This window comes from Rattus norvegicus, chromosome 5 (assembly GCF_021556685.1).
Source record: "Rattus norvegicus strain SHRSP/BbbUtx chromosome 5, alternate assembly SHRSP_T2T, whole genome shotgun sequence".
NCBI classification, from domain to species: Eukaryota; Metazoa; Chordata; class Mammalia; order Rodentia; family Muridae; genus Rattus; species Rattus norvegicus.
Window position 1 is genome coordinate 166,628,498 of NC_141538.1, and position 18,214 is coordinate 166,646,711.

Genomic DNA, 18,214 nt, shown 5'->3' on the forward strand with positions numbered 1-18,214 from the left:
CGGGGCGTGGAGAGCTCTGGGGCGGAGCGATGGAGCTTCAGATCCTAGTGTGTTACGGCGCGGGGGCGGAGCGCGAGGAGAGCGCGCAGGGTTACAGAGGCGGGGCGTGGAGTGCTCGTGAAAGGGTCACCCAGCTTGGAGGCGGCGAGGGCGGGTACTAAGGAGCTCATGAGAGGCGATTGGAGCGGTCGGGGGCGGGGCGTGGAGAGCTCAGGGGCGGGGATTATGGTTCTCAGGGGCGGGGCTGGAGAAATCAGGGGCGGGGATTAGGGAGCTCAGGGGAGGGACCTGGAGGACTCAGGGTAGGATTGTAGAGCTTAGCAGCAGGGAGTGGAGGGCGCCGCGGGGAGACGCCGGCTGTGTAGTTGATAGACTGGGCGGGGCTGGGACGCAGGCGGGACCCGTGGGGACGCGAGCCCGGGCGCCTTGATGCCCAGACAGAGGCGACCGCGGGCTCTGCTTGGTCACGACCTCTCGGCACCCTTGGGCCTGTGCACCCTGGCCGTCTGCCCTTGGTCCCCAGCCGGCCATGCCCACACCCGCGCCTCCCACCGAGCTGCTGCCGTGGGAGCGCGCGGTGGTACTGCTGTCCTGTGTGCTGTCAGCTCTGGGCTCCGGCCTCCTGGTGGCCACGCACGCCCTGTGGCCTGACCTGCGTAGCCGGGCTCGGCGCCTGCTACTCTTCCTGTCGCTGGCGGACCTGCTCTCGGCTGCCTCGTACTTCTACGGAGTGCTGCAGGACTTTGCGGGCACTTCGTGGGATTGCGTCCTTCAGGGCGCGCTCTCTACTTTCGCCAACACCAGTTCCTTCTTCTGGACCGTGGCCATCGCCCTCTACCTATACCTCAATATCGTCCGAGCTACGCGCGGGCCCTGCACGGACCACCTAGTCTGGGCTTTTCACCTCATCAGGTGAGTAGGAAACACTGCTTTGCCTCCAGGCCCCAGACCCAGACTTATGAGTCCCTGGCCTTGCGTGCTGTTCTGGGGCATTCGTGCGTTCCCTATCTAGGTGGCAAGGTGATGTGTCCTACTGGTAGTCATGTTCCCATGCATCCCCGAACCATGGAAGGATGCCCGACTTGCCCAAGAAATTGGAGCCAAACCTGTCTGAGCATCTGTGAAGAAGGTAGTCTCTGAGTCTGCCCCAGCCAGAACCTTTCCCAGCAAGGTGTGGTTGGGTGCAGGACTCGCCCAAAGGGAGAGGCCTGCCGTTTATAAAGGCACTGGGGCTGACAGTGTGTACCCTTTGCATCCTACTTCACCATGGTCTGGCAGTCTCTGCTGCCCATGGAGAGACGTTCCAGTCTGCAGGCTGGGAGATGAGTTAGGTGACCGCCCAGGCCTAAGAGCCCACAACTTACAATTTTATACCACAGTGGGTGGTGGTGCGTCCAGCCTCGGTCAGACGGTAGTGCGTCAACTATAAAATACAAAGAGGTATGCTTTTTAAGCAGTTCATGACATTGATAGACTTCGGGCCCTCATTACCTGCATTTTTCTTACACGTTTTTAAAAAAAGATTTATTCATTTTATTTTATGTGTGAATATTGACCGCTTGTATGTGTAGCACGTGCATGAGAATCACATGTTTGAGTACTTGGTGCCCTCATAGCTCACACACAAGGGCATCAGATCCCCCAGAACTGGAGTTATAGATGGTTGTGAACCATCATGTGGGTGCTGGGAATTGAACCCAGGTCCTCTACAAGAGCAAGACATGATCTTAACCACCTCTCCTAGCCATGCCCTCAACCATCTCTCCAGCCCATTCTATGTGGTTTTGGTTGTCGGGGATTCAGGTCAGGTGGCAGAAGGCTGGTCAGGATCAGGCTCTCGGCCACCTGGAGTCCCTGAGATGGGGAAACCCACCGCCCTGCACTGCTGCGCTGGTCTGCCCTGCTTTCATGATTGTCGGCAAGAAAGCTGTACCCGAGGCCAGCCTCCCTCCTGTCCATTCAGAGTTTGAAATTCTCAGCAGCCTGTGCAGAGTTTAAGGCAGGAATCCTAAGGCTTGTTCACTGTCTCCTTGCCTCAGCTCAAGGCACCGGAGTTCGCCCTAATTATAGGCCCTGTCTATTAAAAACTTGAATGCTTTCCAAGGGCCGAGAGGGTAGTCAGCACTTCGGTAGAGACAGGTCACCTGGGTGTCACACGCGGAGGCAACAAGCTGGGAAAAGTCACTTGACCTCCTGTTTTCGTAGCTGTTGGAAGGAAGCTAAGGACCCAGTGGGTCCGAAAGAAACGAAAGAACCCTCTTCTCCACTGGCCAAGCAAAATCTTTGTACCATGTCATCATGTTACAGCGTAGGGACCTACTGAAAAGGAGTCCGGGATTCCTCTCCCCTCCAGCATGCACCAGACACCAACTACGTCAGACCCTGGCAGGGTTGAAGTGTGAACACAGGTGGTCAGTGGCACTGGAAAAGGAGCCCTTTCTTTGCAAGGACCTCTCTTCTGCTGCCTTCCTTTTTTTTTTTTTTTTTTTTAAGATTTTATTTTATTGTATGAGTACACTGTAGCTGCCTTCAGACACACCAGAAGAGGGCATCAGATCTCATTACAGATGGTTGTGAGCCACCATGTGGTTGCTGGGATTTGAACTCAGGACCTCAGGAAGAGCAGTCGGTGCTCTTAACCACTGAGCCATCTCTCCAGCCCTGCTGCCTTCCTTTAAAACCTGATGAAGACAGGACACTTTTTAAGCAAAGAAACAGAACCCTCTTTGTGGTCCCTTCAGAAGATGAGTTCTCTAACCCATGAGTTGGGAGTGCTCTGTTCGTCCGCATCGTCAGCATCTCTAGGAGAGTTCTCCGTGATGCTTGGGGAAGTCTTCCTAGGGCTTGCTGTGTTCAGGGGACTTGCTAGAACCTGCCCAACAGGTTCACTTCTGACCTAGATCCTCCCATGCCGGTTGCTAGGGGTTCCCCGGTGTACAGCTTTGGAGTGTCTCCCTGTGTAGCCTTGGCTGGCCTGGAACCTCCTGCCTCTGGCTCCCGTGGCTGCTGAGATTAAAGGCGTGTGCTACCACGCCCATCGACTACCCAGACTCTTCAAACTTTACAGCCTTGCAAAGGACTTAAAACGCTAACAGCACGGGATTGGGGATTTAGCTCAGTGGTAGAGCGTTTGCCTAGGAAGCGCAAGGCCCTGGGTTCTTAAGAACCTTGTGCCCCCCCCCCCCCCCGAAAGTTACTTTGACAGAGTAGCAGAGTACCATTTTCTCATTTGAATTGGAAGAAAAATAATGCGAGTACTAACCGTTGTTCAGTATAACAATACTAAAGAGTTGGCAATGCTGGGCCACCTGCTTTCTTGGTTTTGTTATCTGGAGTAATCCTTGTAGGAAGCCCTGGCTCATACCTCCGGCTCCTGTAATCCTATTGACCAGAGCCTAGCCTAAGATAATACAAAGTCCACACAATGCTGTGTGTTCCCGGGACTTTGCCGAAGTGCTGTCGCCATCGTGAGATTTAGAACTGATTTCAATGTCCAACAATACAAGAACAGTGAGTCAAGAGACTTCTTTCCCATCCAAAATGGCGGGCCTCTATTACATGCTGGTAGCCGGTGCTCTAATCGAGTGTTTACTGGTGTAAAAGAATGTGGCACCAAGGGCTGGAGAGATGGCTCAGCGGTTAAGAGCACTGGCTGCTCTTCCAGAGGTTCTGAGTTCAGTTCCGATGGCCTCTTCTGGTGTGTCTGAAGACAGTGACAGTGTACTCATATAAAATAAAAATAAATAAACCTGAAAAATAAATAAGTTGGTGTATGCCAAAAGCATTCGCTTAGAGAGAGAGAGAGAGAGAGAGAGAGAGAGAGAGAGAGAGAGACCGTGGCATCAAAGGGAGACCTTTTCTGTTTCTTTTCTGGAGAGTCTGGAGATTGAAGTTTGAGCTACATCCCCAGCCCTGAGAAATCCCACACCCAAAAACAATTACAGGCATAAAACTCAGAATTCCAGAAGTGGGCGGGACAGTCACCCACCACTCACAGAAGACAAATGGCCCAAGACCACAGAGTGGGAAGTGGGAGGCTCGGTGTGGACACTGATTCTGACCCACTCCAGAGTCTGCACCCTTTATGACTCTTCCTGGCTGGAATAACAAATTACTTGAGCAAAACTTATTTTTAGCTTTGCAGATTTCCTGAATGTTAGCACTGTATCGTCTTCTGTTGTTTTTCTTGAAGAGACAAAGATGCTTCTCCTCCCTAAATGCTTTTGTGCACGGCGGCTCTCCAACAGAAGCACACAGACCTGTACACAACTACACCTGACACTGCCACCTGATGGGCAGACTTTCTCTGGCCTTTGTCTCTCTGAGGAAAGTTCTGGCTTAAGCATTGACGTGATTTTCATGTCTTTTTATCTCCTCCATTCTTCCATTTCCGCGGCCATCTTAGTTCATAACGCTGACTTTATTTGCACTTAGTATTGTCGTTTAGGGAATACATGTGTCATGGCACTCCGTCTGTGGAAGAAGACAGCTTTGGGGAGTCAGTTCTCTCCTTCCACCTTTCTGTGGGTTCCAGGGATTGAATCATCAGGCTTGTGCAGTAAGCACCTTTAACCCCCCACCCCCACCCCCAGCCATCTTGCTAGCCCGACATGGACGGTTTTGTTCGTTTACTTTTGTTTTTGTTTGAGTCCAATCCTACTTCTACTTCAGACTGCTGTGATTGCAGGGCCGTGGCCACTAAGGGTCCCGTGCACGGCTGAGGGTCAGGATAAAACCCAGGCAAGCATTCCTCCCTGTATCCCAAGCTCCTGTTTCTATTTTGTTCAGACAGGGCCTTAGTCTGTAGTCTAGGCTGGCCTGGAACTCCATATGTAGCCCAAGTTAGCTTCAGCCTCAGGGCAAATCCTTTGCCCCCCTCCTGGGTTCTGAGACGACTGAAGGGGTCACTGTACTGGACTCGTAACACTGGCCTTGTGAGGAGTTCAGCATGGCGATTCATAGGATGTCCCTTGGTTTTGTTTGTCTGGCGCTTCCTCAAAGGGTTTCGGGTTCTGCACTCTGGCAGGTTTCAGAAGTGCTTTGGAGTTCACGTGGCAAAGTGACATCGGCCAGGCATGGCGTGGTTATTGCTCTGTCTCTTTTTCTTTCTTTCCTTTCTGTGTGGGTGTTTTGCCGGCATGTAAGCCTGAATCACGTGTGTAGTGCCCAAGGAGGCCCCCAGGGACTGGAGTTACAGATGACTGTGGATGTGGGAGTCGGGTATTGAACCCAGGTCCTCTGTAGTAGCCCCCATTGCTCTGAGCCGGGCTCCCTCTCCAGCCCCTGCTCGGCTTTGATCATTCCTGTTGCGCAGCCATCAGAATGTGCTTCTGCGCTCGTTGGTTATAGCGCCCACCTGTGGCCAGGGCTGGAGTTGCCGGGGGCCGTGTCTTGAACTCATTCTTCCTTTAAGGCAACTGAGATAACCCAGAAGCTGTCTCCACCCTCCCCTTGGCAAGGGCTCCAGAGCCAGCCCGAGCTGATTAGCCACCTACACCCTTACCCCTATTCTGCCAGATCTGTTCTAGAGTCCTGTGGATAGGGGCGGGAAGTGGGTGTTGTCTCCAAGGATCAGAGGTAAGGGTCCTGCCTAAGCTGACCTCCAACAGTCTGTGAGTGAATGTGACCGCAGTTGTATTGCCTTCTCTCCCTCACCTACCTCAGGCGCTCCGTTGGGTGACGGAGAAGAGTCTTGTGTCTTAAGTGTCATAAAAACTCTTTGCAAGGGGTTGGAAGTCGCGACCTAATGAAAAGGAACACAAAGGTAGGGTACCCCAAACATTGTAGGGCATGTCTGTAATCCCAGGATTTAGGAGGCTGAAGCAGGGGGATTGCCACGAACTCAAGGGCAGAACTGGATTTGGGGATTCCTCCTCCGGTGTCCCAGTGTCGCCTCCTCCTGAAGACTTGTGCTAGGGCGGTGGGGTGTCTGGGGAGAGACCCATTTCTGTTTGTTTTTGTCTTCTGAGAAGGTTTCTCAGCAAAGCCTGGCCTCAAACTTGTTGTGTAGCCTTGTGAGCGATCAAACTCTTGATCTCCCAAGTGCAAGGGTTACAAAAGTGATCGTGCCCCAGCTTGGCTTTTGTTGTTGCTGAGGTCTGTCCAGTACTGTAGCCCAGACTGGCCTAGAACTCGCTGTGTAGCTCAGGAGACTGGTTTTGAGTTAAGGTCAGGCTTCTCTCCTTCACCTCCCAGCTGCCACGCCCTGCTCTCGTTCAGTTGCTGTCGTTGGGGTCTACAGGCTGGGGTCTTAGAGCTGTTACAAGGGCTGATAAGGGAGGAGCAGGCTCTACAAAAGGGAAAATGTCTCCACATTTTCTTTTTCTTTTTTTCTTTATTTTTAAAGATAGGTCTCTAAGCAGCCTTGGCTGGCCTGCAACTCCCTATTGTAAACCAACCTGCCTGCCCCTTGGCTGGGAAGTGCTGGGATTTAAGTCATTTGCCACCTTTCCAGTTTGGGGGTGAATATATGCTAAAGTAGATTGTGGGCAAAACATCCTTTAGTGCACCCAGTTGACAGCAGGTGGCAGGGGGTGAGGGTTTGGGGGGAGGGGTGGGGGTGGGAGTTGGGGGAGGGGTGAGGGTGGGAGTTGGGGGAGGGGTGGGGGTGGGAGTTGGGGGAGGGGTGGGGGTGGGAGTTGGGGGAGGGGTGGGGTGGGGGTAGAGGAGTTGGGGGGTAGGAGGTGGGGGAGAGCCCTGAGATAGGAGCTCCAATGGTCAATTCGTAGAACAAAAGGAAATTCCTTACGTTTTCAGACTTGAGAGTGAGGAGGTCTCTGTGCTTAGAATGGAGCAGCCTTGGGGTTGGGGATTTAGCTCAGCGGTAGAGCGCTTGCCTAGCAAGTGCAAGGCCCTGGGTTCGGTCCTCAGCTGGGGGGGGGAGGGAATGGAGCAGCCTCAGTTTAGCCGTTAAGTGAAAGTACTAGAAAGGATGTAACTCAGGAAGCCAATCCTAGGGCCCCACCCTACCTCAGGCTGTTGCACTTTAGTTGAGCTGCTTAGGGAAGGTTCTGGATAGGAAGTACAGCACCCATGATCCCCTCTGGGCAGCAGCCTTCTGAGCAATACTCCAGGGCTTCAGTGCCCCCAAATTGGAGCTGGTTTTTGATTGTTCTACCCAACGCTCCTTTTCAAGATAATAAGGTAAAGTCTTAGCAGTAGAAAACCCAGAGCATGGCCCCAGGGGCGGCCTCAGAGGCTACCTTTGATCCTTCCAAGTGTAGAGTAAGAGTTTATCTTTCTTCAGCCAGTGTGGCCAGGACCTAGTTGTGCAGGGCCGTCTGCTGGGGATTAATTAGAGTGTGACCAGGTATGTCGTGCATTGCATGGGACACCCCTCCCCCTCCCACAGCTGAAGCCACAGAATGACCTCAAGTCAGCCTTCCTAGAGACTGACCCCCTGAACCTCTCCCACATCCTAGCTCTGCCCCAGGAGGGGGACAATGGGAGGCCATTGTCCCGGGGAAGCTGCCTCTTTACAGCCTCTTCTCTGTTCAGCCTGCTTCCTGACAGCTCCTCCCTAGAGCTTTTGTAAACTGAAACATTGTTGCCTCAGGGTTTCCTCTATTTCCCAGACCCTAACTCTGTTGGCTTTTAAGGCTTTCTACAGTCACTGGGTCCTTAAACCAGAAGTTGCGATTTGGCACATAGAGGGGTGAAGGAAGACCCCCTCTTTGTTTTCTACCCTGTAGTTGCCAACCTCCAGAGTTCAGGAGGAACTGAGGAAATACAGGAATCTGGTTGTGGGAGGAGCTGGTGGCACAAACATCCCTGGAGCCCACTTATAACCTGGGCCCTTAGTGGGATGGGCTGGGGCCTGGGCAGGGACTTCAGATGGCTCTCTGGAAAGCAGGGGGAAGCTTCTCCACTGAGCTCAGTGAATTGGGAGGAAGGATGCCCTTACAGAAAAGTGCTCTATTCTATAACAGTTCTCCAGATGGGCAGAACTGGAATGCCCAAGGGGCCTGGTTCCAGCAGGCATCCGGCACACTGGTATTCTGAGGACAGCCACCTGCCTGTGGCCATCATATGAACTCCTAGTATGAGGGTGGTTTGCCTCCTCCCTGTGCACAATGAGTTTCACGCCCCTGGAAATTTGAAACTACGATGAATAGAGAGGTCCCAGAAGGGCTTAACTGAGGAAAGCCAAGCATCATCCTGTCCGGTTTCTCTTCTCTGGGCCCTTCTAGTTCATCCCTGGGACTCGGGTGGGGGGGTGGGGGGGTGGGCTGTGCTCCCCCAGGGCTTGGGGCTGTGTCTCCTCCCAAGGAGGAGGTTGTTGATGTGCCAACAACCCATATCCTGGGCAGCTTGGAGTTCTTCCTTCGTGGCTCTGGAGCTGGAAGTTCAAGGTGTGGGCGAGGAGGTTTCTCTTGGGTCCTCTCTCCTTGGCTCTTAGATGGCATCGTCTCCCAGATGCTTACAAGGGTGCCCCTTTGTGCTTGTCTACGCCAAGTGCTCTTGGATGTGGACCCACACTGGCAGCCAAGTCATTTGAATTGAGTTAACTCTGGAAGAACCTTGTCTCCACATGCAGTCCTAGCCTCAGGTTCTGAAAGTTGGGAGTTGGAGAGAAGGGTCTGGAACGTGGGGGGGGGGGTGGGGGGGGACGGGACAATGCAGAGCTGTCCTAGAGTTCTAGGCAAACACAAACCAGAGGCCCAGGCGCTCCCCGGAGGCGCTGCTGGTGCCACCCCAAATGAGAGATCTTCTCGGGTATGGTGTGCTAGCCCTCCTCCAGTTAGACAGACCTTGGTCCTTGAGTCCTCCTGCTTCAGAATCAGAGGTTTAGAGTTTCTATACCAAGTCCTCCCTATGGCCACGCCCGTACAACCATTGGACTTTCTTTCTAGGGCTGCTTCCCTGAGCCCCACTCTCCCCAGCCAGGGACCACATCTAAGAGCGCCGTATTTTGTAGAAACAGATTCGACACTAACAAGCACAAAAGCACAGTGCTAGGATTAGGGGCCTCTCAATTTCATCTTAGATGTTACAGAAAATGAAAGTTGTGAGGCTGCCTCTTTTTGTGTATGATGGAGATCACTCTCAATTCCTGATCATGGCTGGCCAGGGAGAGCAGGGCTCAGGGAAGCAGCCCTGGAAGGAAAGTCCTTTGTCTGTAGGGCGTGGCCATAGGGAGTGCTTGGTATAGAAATGTAGAAATATAAGTGCGTATGCGCATGCGTGTGTTTTGGAAATTGCGTGTATTTATTTGTGAGGGAGGGCATGGGTGTCCGTGGCACACACGTGGAGGTCAGAGGACAGCTTGTGGGTTTCAGTCTGTCCTTCTAGTCTAGTATAGGGTATTATAACTGTCCTCTCAGCTTGTTTACGGAGGGTTATCCCGGCCAGACCTGTTGACTGTTAACATTCCCTCATGAGGATGTAGAGGTCACAAGACCCTCACTTGAGTGCCCAGTAAATTCCAGCCACCTTCTGTATGGACCTCTGTCTAACACGTACCTGCCTTGGGAAGGGTTTAGAGTACATAGACCCAGAAAGACTGGATGGGGCGGGGCTGGGATCCATCTAGGTGTCCATGAGGAAGTCCTCATTCCTACTGAATAAAGGTAAGGCTTTATAGACGCAACCTTTTAGGGGAGGAACACCCACACCCCTATAAGTAACCCCTCACCTATGATCTGTTAGGAAGCCCCATAAATTCACTGGTTCTCAAGTCTCAGTTGGGGACCTCAGGAGAAGAGGTAGACATTGCTCGTGTACCCGAGGACACGAACATCCTTCTATTCGTGGCATGTATGTATACATGCATGATACATATATGATGCATGAGTGGCACATATATGATGCATGTATGGCACATGCATGACACATGTATGGTACATATATGACACACGTGTGGTGCATGTATGATACTGTACACTATATGTAAGGTGCATGTTTGATACATGTATGTATACATGTGCACACACTATACACACCCATCTACACTCTTCTGATGAGCCCCATAACAACATCACAGCCACGTAGCCCAGGTTGGCTTCCAAGTGCTGGAGTTACAGGCATGCATTGCCATGCCGGGGCTGTAATCACAGCCTTGATGGCCGCCAGCACATGTGGGGTTGCCTGGGCTTGTGTGAGCTGTGTGAATTCCTCAGACAGTGCAGTCACCTTCCCCACCCTGCGGGAACGCTGCCCTGGCGTGCTGAAGCTAAGCAACCTGCCTGGGTGGCAGCAAAGTGATAGTTTGGACCCAACCCACTGCATCAAAGTCGGCGCCCTCAACCCATGTGTCAGCTCCGTAAGAGGTATCCCTCTGGTTGGAAGGAAGTGGGACAGGGCTTCTGGGAAGGAGACTTGGGCCTAATTGTGGGGTGTTCTCCAAATGGAAAACATCAGATCCCATTACAGATGGTTGTGAGCCACCACGTGGTTGCTGGGATTTGAACTCAGGACCTCTGGAAGAGCAGTCAGTGCTCTTAACTGCTGAGCCATCTCTCCAGCCGGGTGTTCTAGGAGGTCACTTTGATGCTTACTAGGCAATACTTCCTCTGCCTAAGAAAGGAAGCCTTAGGGCCAAGGGGATTTACCCACAGCCCATGGATCTAGACTCTGGATTCCCCCAAATCCTGCAACCTCAAGTTCCCCCGAGTTACCAAGAAACTGGACAGTTTAAGCCTTGACACACATGCCAGTATTTGCAGAGTGGGGCCCACACTCCTCTGGATGCCGGGAGAAAAGCTGGGCATGTAGGAGCTGAAACGGTCTGGCCACACTGTCTCTGAGGAACACTGAATTTTTATTTTTAAATTATTTTATTTTTCAATATGACCATCTTGCCTGTGTGTGTGTGTGTGTGTGTGTGTGTGTGTGTGTGTGTGTGTCTGTCTGTCTGTCTGTCTGTCTGTCTGCTCACTTGTGCCAGAAGAGGATGCTGAATCCCCGGAAACTGGAGTCACCAGTTTGTACCAGTCTGCAAATACCAGCATTTATGTTGAAGTGTAAACCCTCCTTCAGTCCCCTGGAAACCTGGGGGAGCTTGGGAGAACCCAGGGTCTGGATTGGGGATTGTAGGCTACCAGTAGGCAGTAAATCCCCTTGGCCCCCGATGGTTGCGAGTTACCATGTGGTGCATAGAATCCTGGAAGAGCAGCCAGAGACCACTGAGCTGCTGTCCTTTGGGAGGTTGTTTTTGAGGGAGTCTCACTCTGTAGCCCAGGCTAGCACCTCACTATGTAGTCCAGGTTAGCCTGGATTTCACAGTGGTCTATCCGTCTCCACCTCTCAAGCGCTGAGCTACAGGCAGTTACAAGCATGCCCACTTTCGGTGGGGTGGTGTAGAGATAGCCGTTCCCTTCCTGACCAAGCCACATCCCCAGCCTCAAAGTCCTGGAATTCTAAATTAGAGCAGGCTTCCCTGCCCTTCCTGCCCTCCCTTGTTTTGCAGGAGCACTGCTGCTGGTTTGGGGAGCACTGTCCCCTTCACAGAGGACTCCAGTCATTTTTTTTGCCCATGCCGACACTGTAGGGTGTTATGGGCTAACCTTGGCACCCCTCTTTTCTTTTCTTTTTTTTTTTTTTTTTTGGTTCTTTTTTTCGGAGCTGGGGACCGAACCCAGGGCCTTGCGCTTCCTAGGTAAGCGCTCTACCACTGAGCTAAATCCCCAGCCCCATGCACCCCTCTTTTCTTATAGGCTAACCTTGGCACCTCTCTTTTCTCATTATTCTTCAGCTGGGGTGTCCCGTTGGCTATCACAGTGGCAGCCGTCTGTCTAAAGAAGATAGGCTACGATGCCTCTGATGTGTCCGTGGGCTGGTGCTGGATCAACCTGGAGGCCGAGGACCGTGTCCTGTGGATGCTACTGACCGGGAAGCTGTGGGAGATGCTGGCTTACATCTTGCTACCTCTGCTGTACCTTTTGGTCAGGAAGCACATCAACAGGGCGGTAGGTGCCACTTAGGGGACAGGCTTTATCTCTGAGGAAGCAAGCTAGTGCTGGGCCATAGGGACTGTGTCCCTGGGCTGACCCAGTGTAGGTGTGACTTAGGGGGCTGAGCGGGTTCACACTGCAGTAGCTGGACAGCAGAGCTGCATTTCCACATGGTCTTGCACTGCCCCTGTGTGGCAAGCTCCGGTATTACACTAAGGAGTTAAGATGCTTCTAAGCAGTTGTGGCAGTCAGAATGGTGGAGACCACAAATCCACAGGGCTGTCCAAAAAGGGAGGCTTGTCCTCAGAGAAGTGGGAGCCGATAAACTGATAAACCGATCGGTAGCTAAAGCAGCGCACCAGAGAGGTTGCGCTGAGTTCAGACTCCAGCCAGTGAGAACCCTATTTCCTTCCGTGTATTTAATGTACCTTTTGGGGGGGGTGGGGTCTTGTTTTGTTGAGGGTAACATGTAGCTCAGGCTGGCCTCAAACTCACGAGAGAGTCCCATCAAAGATGTCCTTACGTTTCTGCTCCTGTTTCCACCTCCCAAGTGTTAGGATTACAGGCGCGCACCAGCATACCAGTTTGACAGTGCTGGGGCTGGCACCCAGGGCTTCATGTGTGCTGAGTGGGCGCTCCATCAAATGCACTGTGTCCCGGAGACAGGGTCTGATGCAGCATGGAAGTGGAGGACAACCTTAAACTCTTGCTCCTCCTGCCTCTGCCTCTCAAGTAATGAAACGATAAGCTTTCCACCCCCTGAGATTTCAAGGCAGAAACTCAAGGAGGATGTGTCTTACCAGCAGGTTGTTTTGTCTTTCAGTGCTTGAGGCCCTCTGCGTGCTTAAACACTCTATCAGTGAGGCACGGCCATGGCTGTAGATCCTTCCGACCGGACAGCTCATCTGTCTGTTCTTTCTGTTTATTTTTATTTTTTATTTATTTTTTGACAAAGTCTCACGTTGTAGCCCAGGCTGGCCTTGAACTCACAGAATCCACCTGCTTCTACCTCCCCAGTGCTGGGATTAAAAACTATCCTGTCTAGCCCCGAGCAGCCACTTCTGACTGACCGATACTTCTTGATTTGTGTTCTCGGGACTCCTCATCCCCGTACACATTTACATCTGTCTTCTGAGACCCGAGCTTTCCGTTTAGCTGGTCCTCACCTGCGCCATGTCCTCGCCGGCTCCACTGGAGTCCTGGCTGGCGAGCAGGGCTGGCAGTGAGTCCCACACAGACGAGTGTCGGAGCCTTTCTGACCTGGGAAGATGAGGGCTGCTCCTGGAGAATGAAGCCCTGCTCCCAGCTCTACCAGGCTTCATCCTCTTGGTGTTTGCCTCTGTGCTTTCTAGAGTAGGGCAGGAGCTCCCCGTTTGCCAGGCCGGTTTCTGTGTGTGACAGTTTCCTCTTGCACTTTGGCAAGAGTTTTCAGAAGAGGAATGAAGTGGCCAGGGAGGTGGGAACATAGATCATGTCCTGTCTCAGACCCCTACGGGAGGAGGAAATGGGTCCCTTTATCAGGTTGTTGCTGTTGAAGGTTGGTACTCAGGGATGCTAAGAACATGGCTGTCCCCTTACCGGGGCTTCAGCGTCCTAGACCAGGCTCAAACCGACACCTTTCGATCCTTGGCCACTTCAGTCGGTTTTGCAGATTTGATTGTGATTTGAAACTGAACATTTTTCTTGCCATGACATCCATCCCCAAGGAATGCAAGTGCCAAGACCAACTCCGTGCCTTCCTCTGCCGCTTCTGTGGGCAAGCCTGCACTCTGGGGATCTCACATTGTGGAGCGGGCGGGGGATACGCCGAGAAACAAGGGTAGATGGCCTCAGAGGATGGAGGTTGGAAGAACCATGGGAAACAGACAGCAGCCAATGGTTAGGATGGGGTCAGGGCTATTGGCGGGAGGTCTGGCTGTGAGCTTCATTCTGGATGTGACACTGGCTAAGGACTTGAACGTGAGGGGGCTGCGGGAAACTGGGCACGTTTTCCCAGATACAAGGACTGGCTGAGACCTGGGGTCAGAGGAGAGCGACTTGGCTGGAAGAGTGAGCAAGGGAGAGAACAGGACAGAGGTCAGAACAAGCTGCGCTTGCTTACCCTGACGGAATCGTGTAAGAAAGGACCAAAATGCAGCCTCCGAGGGCTTAGAGCAAAGGGCTTGACAAGCCTGCATGACATCGTCTGAGAACCTGCCACCTGCGTTGGCTTGAGGTGGGAAGGAGAGAGATCAATTAGACACGGTGATCAGAAAGACAGCAGTGCCCGCCCCTTGCCGTCCCTGGCTGGTGTGGGCACTGGGTGTGCACAGGCAATCCGGTGAGAGGCCTGTCTCTCATTCTCTGCTCCCTGTTCTCCTCACAGCACCAGGCGCTCTCGGAGTACCGGCCCATCTGGGAGGGGCGCCAGCTGCAGCGAGGCTCCCCCACCTCCATGGCTGATAAGAAACTGATCCTCATTCCCTTCATATTCATCTGCCTCCGGGTCTGGAGCACCGTGCGCTTTGTCCTGACCCTCTGTGGCTCCCCGGTTGTGCAGGCACCGGTGCTGGTTGTTCTACATGTACGTCTGTTCCCATGGGCCCTGCCACCCTACAGAGGCATCTCAGGTCCCAGTGTGTTAGCAGGATGGGCTTATGGGAAGCAGGGTAGCTCACTGTCCCTTCTGTGTCCCAAAGCGGGGGTGGTTTGGAGTGTCCACTCATCTTCAGTCACCTAGAGGGGCCCTGGCAGGGTTGACTGATCCTGGGTTCTTCTCAATGCAGAAGGCCTAAATGCAGGTCCAGGCTAGGTGACCAGTTTAGACCTGTTCAGGACTCTCTGGTTAAGGCCACACGTCTGAGCTCATCCCACGTTTAGAGGCAGGGATGGGAAGGTCATAGCAGCCCACCAACTCCCCATGATTGCCTTTCTGTGTTTACGCCCTTCCCCACCCCCACAGGGCATTGGAAACACCTTCCAGGGAGGGGCCAACTGCATCATGTTTGTCCTCTGCACCCGGGCGGTCCGCACAAGGCTCTTCTCTCTCTGCTGTTGCTATCCTCGGCCCCCCACCCAGAACCCTCCTGGGGCTTCCATTCCCCCCAAGATGGGGGAATCTCAGGAATCCAGACGGACCCCAGAAGTGCCCAGCACTTGAATAGTTGGTTTCCCTCACTGTTCTCGCTGGTGCTGCCTTCCTGGTTCCTGCTTCAGGATTCGGGGACCAAGCACACTGGAAGCCTCGCCTAGTGAAGCTCGGAGCCCCGTGGAGAGGCAGCCATCAGTGTGGACTCTTCCACCTCCCAGAATCACAGGCAGGCAGTGCATTCCTTGCACACTCGAGTCCCTTGGTTTAGTGGGGTTTGATTGTGTGAGCACAAAGACCGTGAGATTCAGCCATGCAGGATACTGCCCGGACACAGTTTCCCGGTGTCCCCGGGCCACCAGAGCTGTTTACAGATGGATCCACACCTGTGGACCCATCCCAGGCATGACCGAACATCTTCTTGGATCCCAGACATCACAGTATGGAGTCCAGGTTTGCCAGGGTGTTGAGAATCCCTAGAGACCCTGAGGGTAATCAGCAGTGCTGGTCAGCAGAGGGTAACATCCTTAGACTAGGTCCCAAGTCCACCCAAGTCACAGAGGAATGCCATCATTGATCAAAACCACCCAGGCCCACGCTCATGGGAATCTCACGGAGTCTCTGCGTGGGTCATCCGTCACCCCTCGATGTTTATTACATCTGAATTTCAGCACAGGCCAGAGTCCAGAGTCCTGGCCATTAGTCAATCACTTAGCATCCACGTCCCCTCCCAGTACTAGGACAGAAGGTAGCTCAGCTCCCAGTCCCTGTGGACGCCTGCTGTTCTCACAGAACCCTGTCCTCACGGTGACTCATACAGGGGTGAGTGGGGAGCGGGGTCTGGTTCTGCACTTTGCTTAGGAAAAGGTGGAACTGATTCTACCCCGAAGGTCAATGTTTTAAGATTCAGCCTCAGGCTGGACCTGTAGCTCAGTGTAGTTTCCAGGTTGGTCCTAGCACCCAAAATACAAAGAGCCTCTGTGTTTTGTTTTGTATTTATCTGGGGGATAGGATTCTGAGATGATTGCATTTTATTTTACGTTTTGAAACAGGGTCTCATGGACCTGCTGACCTGGAACTTGCTAGGTAGATCAGGCTGGCCTCAAACTCACAGAGATCCACCTGCCTCTGCCCCCTGATGATTAGATTTTTAAAAAATGTTTTGTTTTGTTGTGTTGTGCCTGCTTTTGTTGTGTTGTGCCTGTTAGGGCAGGTGCTCTGCCACTGAGTTCTATCCCACCCCCTCCCCCTCTTTTTTTGAGACAGAATCTCACTAAGTTGCCTAGGTTGGCCTTGAACTTGAGATTTTCCTACCTCAACTTCCCAGGAAGCTAGAACTGTAGCCTTGGGCTAACAAGCCTCGCCAGAGAGGGGCTTAACTGAGATCTGCGTCTCTTTTACTCAGTGTCATTTCCATCCACACATCCCTCATTTCAGAAGGCGCTACGAGCTGACTCGCAGGTTCTCAGGGTGGGAAGTGTGCAGTCAAGGTGAGGTAGCGCCCTTGGATTCTGTCAATGTCCCCACAAAGCCAAGAGGATGCTCAGAGCCTGGTAAAACGGCTCAAGATGAAAGCAGGTCACGCCGGGCCATCAGTTCCCGTCTCTCTCAGGAAAGGAATAGTCCCTCAGAGGGCTGTGTCCAGATGCTCTCTTTCTGGTTTCCTAAAGCATTTCTTTAGGAAAATCGACAAGAGGTGGGTTCCCTTTTGGGTGTCAAAGAAAGCTCCTCTATCTGCTTACAAAACCAGAACTGTGTAGGGCATCCTGAGGTCCTGTGAAGACATTACAGCCAATTTGTGCACTGTCAGCACGCAGCGGTAATGATCGCCTGGCTTCTGAAATGGATCGGAAATTCTAGGAATGTGTTTCCGGCGGAGGAGAAAATAACCTACCAAATACCACAGAGGAAATGACGTTGGGAGAAACCCAGCCAGACAGGGGCACTGTGGAGCCCTGGCTGTCTGGGGCCTTGCTCAAGGGAAGGCTTTGACAGGGACATCAGAAAGCCCTGGTCCTGGAGCCTAGGGCTTACCCAAGCTTTCTTTTAACGGTTGATGCCACTGGCCAGGATTCTGCCTGTAAACCCTCTACAAAGTCTGCATTTGATCTTTCCCATCAGCTTCTGGTGCTGCCATGTCACCTCAGGTGGCAGGTGGTGACCCAAGGCTTGGTGCCTGGCCTCTAGCCCTAGGAGCTCACAGACATCAACTTTGGCTCAGCCAGTGACCAAGTGGGTCTTCTGGGCACCCAGGGTTCATAACTGAAGAGGAAAGAAAGAATCCTCAGAGCCCGGAGGGGCCTTAGCTCCTGTGAGACCGCCAGCTCCCCTTCCCTTTGGTCAGCCTGGTGGGGTCCTGTCTCTGCCAGGTTGTGTTATTAATATTTGTCTGTCTGTCCCTCAGTCACCCAGATGTGACCTCAGCCTTAATGGGTGCTACAGCCCTTGCCATGCCCCCTCCTCCAAGCACTTTGTGAGCGTTCTGCTCATCAGCTGCTTCCCACCTCTGAGTCTCTGAGGCGCTGTGTGTGTGCGTGTGTGTGTGCGTGTGTGTACGTGTACGTGTGTGTGTACGTGTGTGTGTGCGTGTGTGTACGTGTGTGTACGTGTGTGTGCATGTGTGTGCACACCTGTGTACGTGTGTGTGCGTACGTGTGTACGTGTGTATGTGTGTGTGTGTGTGTGTGTGTGCATGTGTGTGCGTATGCTCTAGCATTTAGCTGTTTTCCCATCCCTTTTTGTTCTGTTTTTTTAAGTTTTGAAACAGAGGGTTCGTACTAGTTGTTCAGACAGGCCTTAAACGGTTTTACTGTTTCTGGGATTGCAGGTCTATGCCACCCCCAGCCAGCTTTTAAAAGCATTTTAATTTGTTCTCTCTCTCCCTCTCTCAATCTCTCTCTGAAATAAAAATAAAAATTATTATGTGTCCGAAGTTCAGAGTACAAATGAGTCCATTATGTCTTTGTTTTGGTGTGTGTGAGTGAGTGTTTCGAGTGTGTAAGTGCACCTTAGTGAGTGTGTATGTGCAGTGCCCTTAGAGGCCAGAGGGAGTCTGATCTCCTGAAACTGGATTCACAAATAGTTGTGAGCTCTGGGTAAAGGGAACTAAGCCTGGGTCCTTTGCAGGAACAGCTGATGCTCTTCACTGTTGGGCTTCACTGTTGGGCTGGCTCTCCCCCGTCCCCCTCTTCAAACGATTCTGTGAGCTCACGGTTGTGGCATAATTAAACCTAGCATGAGATGTTTTGGAAGTGTG

General features: G+C 52.7%; 1 protein-coding gene across 2 annotated transcripts; it reads left to right on the forward strand.

Moving 5' to 3' along the window:
* The first annotated feature begins 292 nt into the window (after nt 1-292).
* On the forward strand, nt 293-17,904 carry Gpr157 (G protein-coupled receptor 157). 2 transcript variants are annotated; one of them, XR_015619767.1, is made up of 5 exons: nt 436-912; nt 11,693-11,906; nt 13,598-13,769; nt 14,257-14,454; nt 14,833-17,904. XR_015619767.1 is itself a non-coding variant. In NM_001012107.1 (4 exon segments), coding segments are annotated over 4 exon segments (993 nt in total). In that variant the 5' UTR covers nt 293-529; the 3' UTR covers nt 15,031-16,138.
* Nucleotides 17,905-18,214: the final 310 nt, after the last annotated feature.